The sequence below is a fragment of the Branchiostoma floridae genome, chromosome 13 (genome assembly GCF_000003815.2).
Source record: "Branchiostoma floridae strain S238N-H82 chromosome 13, Bfl_VNyyK, whole genome shotgun sequence".
Classification (NCBI taxonomy): Eukaryota; Metazoa; Chordata; class Leptocardii; order Amphioxiformes; family Branchiostomatidae; genus Branchiostoma; species Branchiostoma floridae.
The window spans coordinates 4,986,260-5,000,067 of record NC_049991.1 but is presented as its reverse complement, the minus strand read 5'-3'; the positions used below and the strand labels follow the sequence as shown (position 1 = coordinate 5,000,067).

Below are 13,808 nucleotides of genomic sequence, written 5' to 3'. Positions count from 1 at the left end.
CACGTCGTGTCAGAATGCCGGCTCGTGCCTCTTGTACGGGAACAGAGACCTGAGCATCAACATGGTGTCTGTCTGTGTGGCCTACAAAACTGCCTCCTGTCTGATATACCTACTGGTTCTATTGTTTAATAAGGACGTACAAGCGGAAGGATCTGGAAATGATACAGTGTAAAATACCCCGTTGAACCGCTTTACCTAATCAAAGCCAAGAACGTGATAGAAAAATTAACTTAGCATTGCAAATCTGTCCATTAAAGCCATTCGAGAATTAAAACATTTCTGTTGTCTTGTTTTATTTGCATTGTGCATTTTTTCCCAGTCGGATGTGGAAAATTAAAAAGAATCAGCCTAAAACAAAAGAAATGAAAGTAAAACACAATTCAAAAGTCCTTCCATAATTTCTTCCTATTAAATACGTGGCATTGCTAGCGCTTTGATTCTACAGTATCCTTACTTAAATATGAAATTCTAGCAATATTGTTACAAAAAATAGACTTTCTTGTAATTGAAACCCGTTTACAGCGTATTTTGCTCAATTTTATCTACATGATAATACATCGCCCAAACGAATATCCTTACTCATTATTAAGATGTAAAATTTTCAGAATACTGTTATGCAAACTATATTATCTTAAAAGTGTTTTCACAATTTCAAAACTGGAACATTTCATCAATATAGGCAATAAAATAGTACTAAAATGAATATTCCCTTTGCTTCCCTTCATAAATATAGGTAGCAGTCCTTATCTTATAATTACCCATTATCTATATGTATTGTATGTTAAAACATGATAAGTAGCCCGCAACTAATCTTATCTATCATATTAAGAATAAATTATTGTTATATCGACTTTTTGTCGACACCCATTAATATTTTTACCATCTTGACTGTTCCTATCCAGATCTTCCAAAACCAATAAATGTTCATTAGGTGAAAGATTATTCCACCAAGCAGATGACCAAATATGGTGGTTAGTTCTATCCCATAATACTCATCATTTTGCAAAGCAATGTACGTGCCCTTCCAGTACAGTACAGCGTTGACAAGCCGGAACAGAAGAAACACAACGGTCACTGTCGATTGGTTTATGGCGTATTTTAAAGACGTCTTAGAGGTTCTAAGTCTCCCCATCATCCACCTGAAATTAATGTGGTAGTTACCTCAATTGTCGTCCCGTACAGCTGTCAATCAACACCACAAGGTGTGGCTAAACGTTTTTTTTAGTATTGCCTTGGCATTATCTCATTTTACCACTCACATGGCTGCCGGTTTTGGCGTACTCTTTTCTCGAAATTTCCAACCAGAAATTCGTTAGGAAGAGAAGAAATTTGTTTAAGTTTTGTTCACACTTGATTTGAGAAACATGGTAGCTCAAATATCTCTACACGTCTGCTATAGAATACATGCGAAGGATATACGCTAAAGATTGTTCAAATGGATTTGATTAGGTAGCTTGGGCGTGTTTGGTTAAAGAGTTGAATATACTGCCGCAAATTTGATACTAACAAGGCGTTTATTACAATGTATTGTTCCTTACAAATCCTACATAGCCTTACCTCAAGTGCATAAAAGGATTCGCCACCTCCATAATGAGCAGGGAGTTTGCAAAGTACGGTAGATTGTTGTAGACCTGTTGGCGTGGAAGTGACTCATTACGTAGAAAAGTGCCACAAAAATTGACTTTTAGAATCGAAGTTCTACAACAGTGAGTCAAGCTTTTAAAGAACTGTTTGAGTCGTTGATTTGACATTTTTTTCTGTTATCTCGTATATTAATATTTTCAGTACTGAATTCATCCCATTAACAAAAAATGTTTATCCATCTTTGCAAAACATGCCCTGTTTCAGCTTCCCATCCTCCAAATAATCCGGTCCGGGCGCACGAACAGCTTAAAGTTTGCGTACAGACACCGTTTTATCACCTAATCTAACTTACATCTTGTAGTTGATCTTAATTCTATTGGTATTACTGCTTTTCGTGTATCTTATGGATACTTTGCAGTATCAAATCGGTGTAAATATAACACAGAGAACGTACCAGAAAAGTCAGAAGAACCCAGGTGGTCACGATGTGATGAAATAAAAACAACAAACTTCCCTTGTACCTCCAAAAGACGCAAAGTAGCAGGGTGTCTGTGTGAAAATGATGTATTTGAATGACTAATTTGTTTGTTTTTTTTTAAATTTTCACTTGGATTTGATTTCGAGGTGGGAATAGAAAGAGACCCTTTTCCCCCTTTAAAACAATACAGTAGCACAAAAAACTACCTATACCGTGAGGTGTCAGGACTTGGTGAGAAGCCGTGAAGACAAAACCACCACGGATATTTCGAGATATCAAGTAGCAATACAATGTATCAAATGTACTTCGAAAAAAAATGAGCAAATGTTTGCACATCATACCATATCTTTTATTCTTATTAATGGCAGGTTGTCTTCAAAATGAACGCAACGTATTCCCATCATGCACTACGAACTATAGCTTTCCCAACCCACCAAAATGGCGTCCCTTCATGAATTTACTTACCAATACACATGTATCCCAGAACAATGGCGCATGTGAGTTTCACCAGAAATGAATCATATCTAAAAGTTTAAAAACATGAATTGACGGTTATGACACTACCATCCCTGAAAATCTCCAAGATATCTTAGCTACTTAAGTATTAAACAAGTTCCGCTAGTCTAGCTGCAATTCTTGTATACGTTTGCAACGTTCTGTCTTGAAGGCGACTCATGCTTGTCTTCAATGACATTCACTAATGTTGGAAACTTCCGTCGTGTACAAAACGTCTTGAAAGTGGCAAATGGTTTGCCCTTGCCTTTGACCTAGTCCACAATGCATCACTGGCACATGCGCAGTTGGAGCTGTGATGTGGGCATAAGTGGTTTAGTACTTACCGTATAACGTGTGGTTGGATAGAGTCGTCCACAAGGGCGGTACAAATAGACAGGAGACCAACAACAGTGGAATGGCAGACAGACATCACTCTGCAATAGCGTAAGATGAAAAAAGGTGGAATGTCTGAAAGTGTGTCATAAAATGATTGTAAATCAATGGCTGTAAACTAGGAAAAAAAGCAACACGAGGTCCACAAAGTAATAGGCGGATTAAGAAAAATTAGGCTATGATTATGAAGCCTTTAGTAGAAAGATAAGGAAATGAAATATTCTATAGTAATTTTTTGTCTCTTCGGATGATTTTTCCATGATTGGAATGACTCAAGCCATCTTATTCGAGATGTTTGTCTGTGACAAGCATTACTATTTCAAAAGCTTTCAGTGAACTCCGTGTGCGGCCAAATTTGAATTTCTACCTTGTCTCATAATCGATAAATTAACGCTTTCATGACTGACATAAGACAAATTCATGCACCGTAAATAAGCCGGATAATTGTTAGCTTTATCACGATATAGCGTTTATTAGTGTTTGGAATCCGGTAGAAGCTGCACAAAATTTCAAAAATGTAAATAATAAAGACACCGCTCTCATTCAATGTCAAACACTGTATACACGCTGTTATTTCAGCCAAACGAATAAATGAATAAATACATAGTACTTACTCAGTGAGTTAAGACACTTTTCACCCTTCTGCCTAATTAACTGACCCACCAACTTTGATGAGCTGTAGAAAGTTACTGGGTTGGTATTTTTCAAAATTTTCAACAGGAAGTGGAACTACAGACTCATGGCATATGTTCAGACCATATGGATTTCACAAAAAACTCACTGATATTAAAATATGAATATAATAAGCACAGCTTAATTTTATCACCTGTAAGCCCTTGGCGCAACACCCCAGATCATATTTTTGACACAAATGTGGTATGTATGTTTTCAGCAAAGAGCACTCTATAATGTTCAGGTGGTCCCAGCCCTACTAGTATGATTATAATACAGATATTCTTTAATATGCTCAAAATATTTTCAAAAATGGCTTATGTGAAATATTCATGGCAGCATGACAGGGAAGTGGAAATATGCACAACCACGGGACCCCCTGAACATTAAAGTACAACTTGTCTACTTACCCTGCATGTCTTTTGCAACAAATAAGAATATTACATATGGTTGCGCCTTTAAGGAAAAGATAAGATGACAAAATTGCAACTTTTGGCCATTCCAAGCATGAAATGTGATCTCTTTGTTTGGATAGAGGAACAATATGGCCAATTAATTTGTTGACTTAGTGCCTGACATCAGGGTACTAGTCTACCTGAGGAGAACAATGTGTGAGTTCACAGCTTTCACACCTTTACCTGCCAAGCCAGACAGACAGCTTGGGTTCTGTTGATCAATGATAAACAAACTTTCAAGCATTAAAGTATCAAACACACAATTATATAGCAGAAGCAGAATTCCAAGAAAGTTGGATTGAAGCAATGTCACCTGTCTATCCAAGAAACAGTAAATGCACTAATGGCTGAGAAGAAACTGACCCTGAGTAGTAACCACATTTGGTCGTGATCAAAATCTGTCTGATTTAGTAGCAAAATAATGACTGTGACTGTCAAACAATTATTCTTCACTCCTTACAAATGCTCTGCATGTATTAGCATAGTCGTTGATGATTGCTCATATTGTACAGGGCTAGGTGTTCTAAGGACAATTCAAATTACAGGTATATAACAAAGAGGGAGAAAGGAACAGTAAGAAATAGGGAACAAATTTGAGTAACAATTATATTTGTAAATACACATTGTATTCAAAAGCAAAATTGAAATAGAGAGTAACTGATGCATATACTACTATCTATTTGTCTGATTTGTTAATCATTCAACTACATAGCTTCAGATTGAAGTAATGTTGAATGTCTTTCTCATTTAAGCAATGTACAGTTCTTAACCTAACAATATTTTTTGAGCATAGTATGCCTGGCTATAGACATAATACATTATGATACTTCATGTAATATCACTTGTTTAAAAGCAATGAGGTTAGAATAATCAACATCCTTGTTTCTAGGGGGAAACATGGTCAAGTTGTTTGGTATTAATCTTGACTTCAGAAGTTGAAAGACTAGCATGTTTTCTTATTGTAGATTTAAAAAAATGTAGATAAAACAGTAGCATCCAAGAATCTTGTAAATACATTTAGTAAGTCTGGTGGATAACAACAGAAGTGATACTTTCTTGAAAGGTTCCAAAGATTTCGGTTCGAAACAATTTCTTCATCTGGTGGACCCGACCTGTAATATTAGCTGAAACTTTATGTATCATGTTCCTACAACATTGAACTCAATCTATGGAAAAGCTAATAGCCCTAGTAAGGCTTGGGGGGAGGGGGGTGGTCATTTATTTGGTTATCATTTTAGTGAGTCAAAATCATGTCGAAAGTGGTCCCAGCGTATAGTTGGTGGGAAACGAATGATTTAATCTGCACTGTATCCATTTGCAAGGTTATTCATACTCATGATGACAGCATAATTCCAACAGTGGCATTCAGACTATTTCTAACACACTGGAAACACTACATCCAATACACACCCTGCTTGCCTTCCCAGACAGTATTGTCAAACGTTAACCCCACCCTACAGGGTGCCAGGTAACTTCTCACCTGGCCAGGTGGCACCCCTCCCGGAATGTTTTCACACTAGGTGGGGAGGGGGCTATTATCGAACAATGGGGGAATTTGGCAAACTTGGGGTCAAAGGTCGTTGCTATGTGTTGCTAGGGGAGCCAACACCTACTTTGCTGGGGGTCTTCAAAGTGACTTAACCCTATGAGTAGTACTTAATACTAGCCTGGGTACCATCCGGAAAGTAGTTCGCTCCGGCGTTCAATACATACTATATACAGTCGCTTCTAGCTCTGACATTCATTATACACTAGATACAATCGCTTCTCTGTGTTTCCGTCTGGGAACGCGGACCATCTTAACGTCTGGAATCGTCCAAATTTTGGACGCAGGCGCTGATTGGTCCCCACATATGAGCAAATTATGGAATGGGTTCAAGCGATCGTCCGAACAGGCGTTCCAACACCGGACAAGCTCTCCGTCTGCTTGCGAGAGGGCTGTTGTCATCGAACGAGCGCTCTAGAACCCATTCCTTGATTCGCTCATTAACTGACGTTAGCACCAAACGGTTTGAATGTGCACGTCTCCAGACGGATAGCAGAAGTGAACATAGGAGCGAACTACTATCCGGATGGTACCCAGGCTAACTTAATACGACACCTTGTGTCAAACTCCAATCGCGTTCCGATCGGCAGTTCGGCATACTTCGGGACAAATCGTCTCAGAAGCCGAGGTGCGACGAGAAGACAGATGATCCCCAAGGTCAAAGCCGTAACCGTCACCGTGATGACGTATATCGTCTGGAGCACCATGATAGCGGATTTCTATACAGAGAGAACACGATTAGAAATATGTAAATAAAAACACTGTTTCTATGTAATAAAATAAGCCAGTTCGAGGTTTGAACAGAGCATCCGCAGTATGGTGTTATGTGGGTAATATGCTAAAGTTGAGGGCCTCTGAGACAATAAAAAAAACACGTTTTAACATTGTATAAAGCTTTGTCTTAACAATAAGCTCGGTCCGTTTACAAGTCAGTCGCCTTCACCTTTGATATATCGCCCACAGTTCATGTCGCTGCGTATGCACACGTAGAATGGTGAACGAGACTTTTGTGACTGTCAGCTTCACCTTTGAACTGGCACCACTATTTTTGCTTTAATCTTAGCATTGGCAGTTCACCAGGCTCGATGACCTTAGCAACAAAACAGGTCATTACGCGTTGTGGTTGAAACATCCCTTCATTACGCGTATCCGGTGTTTTGATCGTCACCGGTCTGACACCAGATTACAACATCGACCAACAACAATGAGTAACAGGTAACAGTGTGGTGCACATATATACGTCACATCACAATACTTGAAATAATTATTCCTTGTGGTGGAATACAGTATAACCTCGACCCATTGTACATGTGTTCCAGTACATTGTGAGAGACCACACGCGTGTTTACCTTTTGTGGCATAGTTTAAATTTTGTAACTTCAAATTGGACATTGAACATTTCACGATGTACAGTCTATGAACAGTAAGAGTAGTTATTCGGTATTTAAGGCGAATAATTTTGATTTTAGTTAAAAGCAGCTCTGATGACAGTCCAGGTCAATTTTGTTTGGTTATATGGCATATCCTATAAAACGCCTGAACGGTGTAACACACCAGGTTTGAAAAAGCTGCATATCCTGACAGAATTATTTGATCCAATCACACTAGGTAAGAACCCTACTCTTCTCGATAAACGTGGTGGGTTACCATACCAGATGTGTGGCCCCCCTTTAACAAAGAAGCCCCAGTTTTACGTCACATCCTAGGGAACACCCCTAAGGCTTAGGTCACATTTCCAAACCGGGGCCCGGCCGGAATGTTTTAAGAAACGAAAAATCAAAATGGATACCTAGAAATATACACATATGCCCATGAAGCTTATTTTGACATTCTGTGTATTTTGGTGTCTTTTATATCATTCTTTTCGTTGCCGAAAGCTGTCCGGAAGGGCCCCGGAAATGTGACCTAAGCCTAACTAAAGCTAGTCACTTATTTACTCCTCAGTGAAGTGTAAAGTGTTTTTCCGAAGGGCAAAACGTCCAGACTTCTGGGTTCTGGACCAAACAACGTACCATTTCGCCACACGACGCCAATTTAATTCAAAATCAATGTTTACATTGTAGCATAGCATAAAATGGATTTCGCATAAACAACATCAACTGTTTAACCAAAAAGCTGATTAGTAAGACTAGGGATGTATGTTACCATAGACTATATGTTAGCACAAGGTTACATGCAGAAATATACCTTTCAAGAACTAACCTTCGGCGTGTTGACTTGATTTGACAACGTCTGCGACTAGATATGACTCAACCAGGTGACTGACTAAACAGGATCCGGTGTAAATGAGTAAGGGAGGAACCATTTTAGACCAAAGAGGGGTGGCAGGAGTACTGTAATGAGGTAAAGTATCAAAACGCAGAAAAGCCATCGTTGACCCCCCCATCGTTACTTCCAACGTGAAATCCACGTAGCAAGATTTAACTATGAAGTTTTCAGAAAACAATGGAACCATAGTCGCGTAAAAAGCACATACATCCAGGGTTCTCCCCAGAATTTTTTAGTATAGTGGAGGGGCTGGCAAAAATAACCCGCACCAACGCGCTGCACTTTCATGATTTTACAATGACAGAGGGTGTCAAATACTACAAGTATAATATACTGTTGTTATGCCTTTGTTGTGAAGTGGCAAAACTACTATTGTTTTGATCATTGCTCATTCACAAGTTTTTGCAGACAATGCTGACTGGAAAAGTGATGCCACTTGGTACAAAAATCTGTGAATTGTCATTAATCTTAGCAAAACTAACAAAGAAAATAGGGAAGAAACACACTAAATTTGAAAAATAGTATAGTGGAGCTGGCTGAGAGTATAGTGGAGGGCCTCCCTTATTCCACTCTCTGGGGAGAACCCTGTACATCCCTTCCAATATCACATACCATGACCTGTGCTGACAAGCATTAACTGCTCCTTACTGTCCATCCAATTAACAATTCAACCAATGATAGCATATCAATTAGTGGTTCGGCCAATGAGAGGGTGGCTATATATCAAATATTTGCATTTCTTTGTTGTTGATTAGCATTTCTTTCACGAAAGTCAGAGGTCAGCTATGGATTCACCCTGTTGTGCTCACTGAAGCAGCTCTCGCTTAGTAAAGAATGCAGTCTGACAAGACAACAGCTGCCGGGGTTGACTAAAGACCTTGACAAGAAAAAAAAAAAGTCATTGTTTACTCGGGTGACACTTAGAGGAAAGGCCATGGATCAAAGACTTTTGTCTCTTACGAACTGTAAGTTTGTCCTTGTCATAAAATCATTGTTTACTTAGTACGTCTTGCCTGAACACTTCAATGTTTAAATGTTAACACCTCTCTTAATTATAAATGGCCCCCACACACCGTATTATCCCACAATATGTACTGCACAATGTATGCTATTCTTGAATGATTAAGTGCCCCCCCCCCCAACACGCCGCCATTTTTTCACCTTGCAAACTGATTGTATTTGCTCATCACCGCCAGTAATTATACGTTTTGTGATGACTACCTTTGTGATGAACTACAGTTTGATTATCCCCTGTTACCGAGAGAATGTGTTCTTGGGATCATGTAATTGTGTCCGATGCTACGATTTCCCTTGATTTAACCAAGGACTTTATATAACGCCCTGTCTAGGTTTACAACTGTTTAAATATTGCAAAACAAGACACGTGACGTCATTTCCGCGATTGCGTAGTCAATGCAAGTCTACAAAGTTTAGGGTTTAGATATATCGTCGGTATTACGGAACTGTTATATTTTTCTCGTACACAGCGTTATATCCAGTAGAATAGGCAACAAGCCATGATCATGAGGACCAACATGGAAGACGAAGGTGACCCACGAGAATGTGATGGGCAACAAAAAGACAAGAAACTACGAGGCGACAACTATGGGTGGGGTTCGTTAAAACCTGCAACTTTACAGGTTTGTTTACGTTTACAAGTCAGTAGTTTTTCCTAATGTAGCTTGGATCTTCGTGAGTCAATCTTAAACATTTTTAGATCGTGCGTGACTCCAGTCATATGGTACATAAAAATACATTATTCAGTTGCTATCCACATGTGCCCGGTACCAACAAAAATTTCAAGATTCGTCACATAGCTTATATAAACCACCTCCTAGCTACCAAGGCTATCCTACGTCGACTGGGTAACATAATGTCGTGTACTTATCCAAATAATGGGCTTAATATCGCACTTTGATTGAAATATATTTCAGTAATAGCTGCCCTTTGTAACGCAGTATTTCCCCATTACGATCTAGACAACCATTCTATATATTGTCACAAACCTGAGTCCATTTAAACGATTTTTTAGTCAGGATTTGCCCTTCGTTATGTACATGTATATAACTTTATAAGGTTTTGTTATCATCTTCCAGGTGTTGAACAATCCAAAGGCAGCCCTCGCTTTTCTGTCCTGTGCGATTTTTACACAAGCTATGACAGGTATGTAAGATTCATTACATTAAATACGCATTGTATGACGTCACAGTCGCCTCGTTCGTTGATTGGTTGAACCGGGGGGACTCAGGTCTATGAAACTCCTTATGTTTGTATGACGTCAGGCATAGATATCAAATTTTTTATGGCTATTACATTACATCAGGAAAATTCAAATTCGTTTGCAAACTTTCATGTTTAACCGTCCAACATGGCGGAACATACATACGTCATAGTCACGTGATTGCATAATCCCCTGTAGTAGTCCCTATATATGCATGATCGAATATTTTTTGTGATACATTCAATTCAAAAACTTATTCGTACATCCTACCCAAATCTATAGTAAACGGACTGGCCAGGAGTGTAGTGACCACATTGGAGCGGCGGTTTCACCTGACCAGTACGGACATGGGCGCTGTTCTCATAGCGAATGACGTGGCCAACTTCGTTTCATCACTGCCGGTCAGTGGCCATTTTTTTTGCTATCCAAGTAGATGTTAGTCTCCGGCTGTTTTTGACGTGTTTTAGGTGTGAGTTTTTCGGGCGCTATAGTTTCACTTCGTCTATATTTTTTAAATCTTTTATGTCAGCTAACTCAGTTTTCCAGTAATAGTTTCAAAATATATTTTCATTTTTCTAGATGACTGAGTATCTTTTGATATGTTTATGAAGTGGAAAAATGTAGTTATCTATGTGGTGATGATGTAAATACACATGCAAATGTGAAAATTTATATGATATTCATTGAAAATGAAAAAAAATAAAGAAATTCAATTTCTTCCTACATCATAATAAGTATGAAGACTGACTACTGTCAGCTTTGTTGAATATAATTTGGAACGATATCATCTTTTCAGGATTGCCTAGTAAATGAATACACTTTTATACAGATAAGTTATCTTGGTGCCAAGAACAAACCCCGTTGGCTCGGCTGCGGCATGCTCCTGCTCGCCGTGGGAGCCTCCGTCTTCGCCCTTCCGCACTTCGTAGCCGAACCTTACCGAGTGGTGCCGACGACATCGCACGAGTTGTGCCGATCCAACGCCTCGAACTTCAGTGCTTCTGTCCATTTTAACTCTTGGTATGATATCTTTCCCTTTCTTTCATGTCGTCACGGTAGAAGAATTTCATTTTTACATAAAGATTATAATAAAGCAAATTTAACAATTTTTAATGATACGTATCAGAAAAATAGGCAGACAAAAAACCGTTACGAGTGTTCCTACCAACAGCTGATAGCAACATCTGCTTGGGCACTTAAATTTTGCGATAATATAAAGAGCCCGCTCCTTGACCTCACAGTCGACTACCATAAGTAGTTCAACCAATGACAGCATGGCAATTTTCAGTACTAACAACGAGAAAGGGATTTCATGTATGCCAGATATTTGCATCTCATGCTTTTTTTAAGTTGAATTTCTACGCTTTGACCGAGGCAGGATATAGTATCATATTAAACTTGATGCAATGTCCAAAATTCGCAAAGTACGTACGTACACGTTTAATTTTCTTTTGTTTTAAATTACAATTTAAATCTAGGAATCAGACTAAATGTGGAAACACTACCAGCAGTTCCGGTCAGGGAATACAGGGCTACATGTACGTCCTGGTCTTGGGGAAGTTTCTGATAGGAATCGGCGCATGCGCACTGTTCAGCCTGGGGGTGACGTACATCAACGAGAACACCCCGTCCAATCAGTCTTCGGTATACCTCGGTTAGTCTGTCACTTGTGAGCGTCTACTGCGTTATGTTTCAGTCGTAAAAGCTCCCTTTACATCCTCTTCAGTTGAATTGTCTTTTTCATATATGCCATGGCGTTATGCGCTGAAGGGGATTCAAACTTATATCATTCACATCTTTCTTGATGCGAAAGCTACTGATAAAAAGTAGAGATCATAACGTTATGTCCTTGTGTCAGGAAAAGGGTGTACAAAAAAGGGGAATTTTCACTGCAGTATCAAGCTAGGACAACAACTTGCTTACACCAATGCTTCAGCTAAGATGGCAATATTTTGTATGTCGCATTAGGTATTTTCTACTCTTTCTCCATCGTGGGCCCAGCCGTTGGTTACCTTCTAGCCAGTGTTTTCCTGAAGATACCTACGGACAACACATTTCCGTAAGAGTGTAGTTTCAACTTCTCTATATCTACTACCTACGTAGCGATGAATAGAATGGATCTTTATTTACCATGCGCACCAACAAACGTATTTCAGTGATTATCTCTTCGTTTTACTGTACTAGGACAATTCAAGTTTTTTTTTCATTTATCATTGTACAGAAAATTTACAAAAACGTAGATTAGTCGCACATTTGGTGACCAAAAATTGCGTTTTCTTCATACTTTTTCCATCAGCAATAATATTGACCCAGAACACCCCCAGTGGATAGGAGCGTGGTGGATAGGATTCATCCTCACCGGCGCATTGGCTGTCGTGGCAGCCATCTTTATTCTGGGCTTACCGAGGAGACTATCGAGAAAAGTCGAAGGTACAAGAGTTGCTTTCAAGTTGCAAATCATGTAATATGGGATTATCCCTATTTCTGTCGACTACGGTATAAATTTTCTATTTTATCTGTAATCCTGATTTTCAGAGTGCAAATATTGTGCATTTCGTTAGAAATTTCATTATTTTCTCTCTGTAGACTCTGCAGGAGCCACAATAACTGACGAAACACCGCTGAAAGAAATGCAACAGGATAAACCAACGCTTGACGATAAAAATGGCGACGCCGAAAAAATCCCATCAGCCACCACATCTACTGATCAACAAAATGGCGGCGGTTTGAATCTTCTCCACGCGGCGTTGTTGAGAAATCTGCTCGCATCATGCAAAACCCAACGTTTGTGTTTCTGTCTATGGCCACCGTCACCGAGAAAGGGATTGCTGCCGGGATTGCCACCTTCATAGCAAAGTACATCGAGTCACAGTTTAGAACATCAGCCGGGGAGGCAGCCATGCTTATGGGTAAGGGCCAATTCAATTGCCCCCTTAAAATAAGATCCCCTTTCGAATTGCACGTACGTGTTGTGTGATGTTGTTCACCTCGTTATATAATACATTTAATCATCATTGGCCCCGGTATAACCGCAATGCCTGAGGCATCGAATGTTTGTACTCACGTGACCAAGTATTGTCTGCCATGTTGGATGGTTAAACTTGGAGATTCCCATGTAACTTTAAATTTTCAATTGTATTTATAGTCATGTAATTATACTGTCATTACACAAAGCAAAATCTATAGCCTGGCTGGTTTAACCAACCAAGATGGCGTCAAGTGCAAAAATAACAAAATCGATGGATCAAATTCTATCACAGCTTTCATCAGAAAATGCTAGTCAAACGAATCCAACGGCAAATATCAATAACGATCGATCTTTCTACTGTGCTTGTTTAGGTCTCGTGAGCATCCCCGGCGCTACCATCGGAACTCTTTTAGGTGGATATCTTGTGAAGAGGTTTGAACTCCAAGTTCGAGGCATCGTGAAGATGTGCACCGTACTCACCTTGATGACGAAGGTTTCATTGCTGATGTTTCTTATCACCTGTGACGATGTATCCATGGTCGGTGTCAATACAGCTTACCACAATAGGTAAGAATTGCTATAGGAAGCTGTGCTATGACATCAATCTCCGATGGCGATGAATACTAAACAGCATAAAATGATAATATCACTAGGGAAAATAGGATCCTTCTTGCGCAACATAAAGTTTCTTACATTGCCGACCTGCTACCTTTGTCTTTGCTTGACGA

The 13,808-nt window shown here is 39.3% G+C and overlaps 3 protein-coding genes across 6 annotated transcripts; 2 read left to right on the top strand and 1 right to left on the bottom strand.

Annotated features, from left to right (window-relative positions):
* Nucleotides 1-276: 276 nt before the first annotated feature.
* On the bottom strand, nucleotides 277-8,097 carry LOC118429612 (TLC domain-containing protein 4-B-like). 4 transcript variants are annotated; one of them, XM_035840151.1, is made up of 7 exons: nucleotides 7,811-8,097; nucleotides 6,179-6,342; nucleotides 2,902-2,991; nucleotides 2,528-2,586; nucleotides 2,039-2,133; nucleotides 1,558-1,631; nucleotides 277-1,139 (listed from the first exon to the last, which is right to left on the bottom strand). In XM_035840151.1, the coding sequence occupies exons 2-7, from the start codon at nucleotides 6,328-6,330 to the stop codon at nucleotides 842-844; spliced, it is 768 nt and encodes a 255-aa protein (XP_035696044.1). In that variant the 5' UTR covers nucleotides 6,331-6,342; nucleotides 7,811-8,097; the 3' UTR covers nucleotides 277-841. The 4 variants fall into 4 exon arrangements, with proteins under 4 accessions (XP_035696044.1, XP_035696045.1, XP_035696043.1 ...); XM_035840152.1 differs by having other exon boundaries at nucleotides 2,902-3,025; nucleotides 7,826-8,097; XM_035840150.1 differs by having other exon boundaries at nucleotides 7,826-8,097.
* Nucleotides 8,098-8,661: 564 nt separating this feature from the next.
* Nucleotides 8,662-12,577, top strand: LOC118429377 (solute carrier organic anion transporter family member 4A1-like). The gene is made up of 8 exons (XM_035839857.1): nucleotides 8,662-8,856; nucleotides 9,379-9,531; nucleotides 9,988-10,054; nucleotides 10,395-10,513; nucleotides 10,942-11,132; nucleotides 11,591-11,766; nucleotides 12,081-12,171; nucleotides 12,409-12,577. The coding sequence occupies exons 2-8, from the start codon at nucleotides 9,409-9,411 to the stop codon at nucleotides 12,575-12,577; spliced, it is 936 nt and encodes a 311-aa protein (XP_035695750.1). The 5' UTR covers nucleotides 8,662-8,856; nucleotides 9,379-9,408.
* A 283-nt stretch (nucleotides 12,578-12,860) lies between these two features.
* On the top strand, nucleotides 12,861-13,752 carry LOC118429561 (solute carrier organic anion transporter family member 4A1-like). The gene is made up of 2 exons (XM_035840084.1): nucleotides 12,861-13,021; nucleotides 13,452-13,752. Exons 1-2 carry the CDS (start codon nucleotides 12,883-12,885, stop codon nucleotides 13,649-13,651), a joined length of 339 nt encoding a protein of 112 aa, XP_035695977.1. The 5' UTR covers nucleotides 12,861-12,882; the 3' UTR covers nucleotides 13,652-13,752.
* The last annotated feature ends 56 nt before the right edge of the window (nucleotides 13,753-13,808 follow it).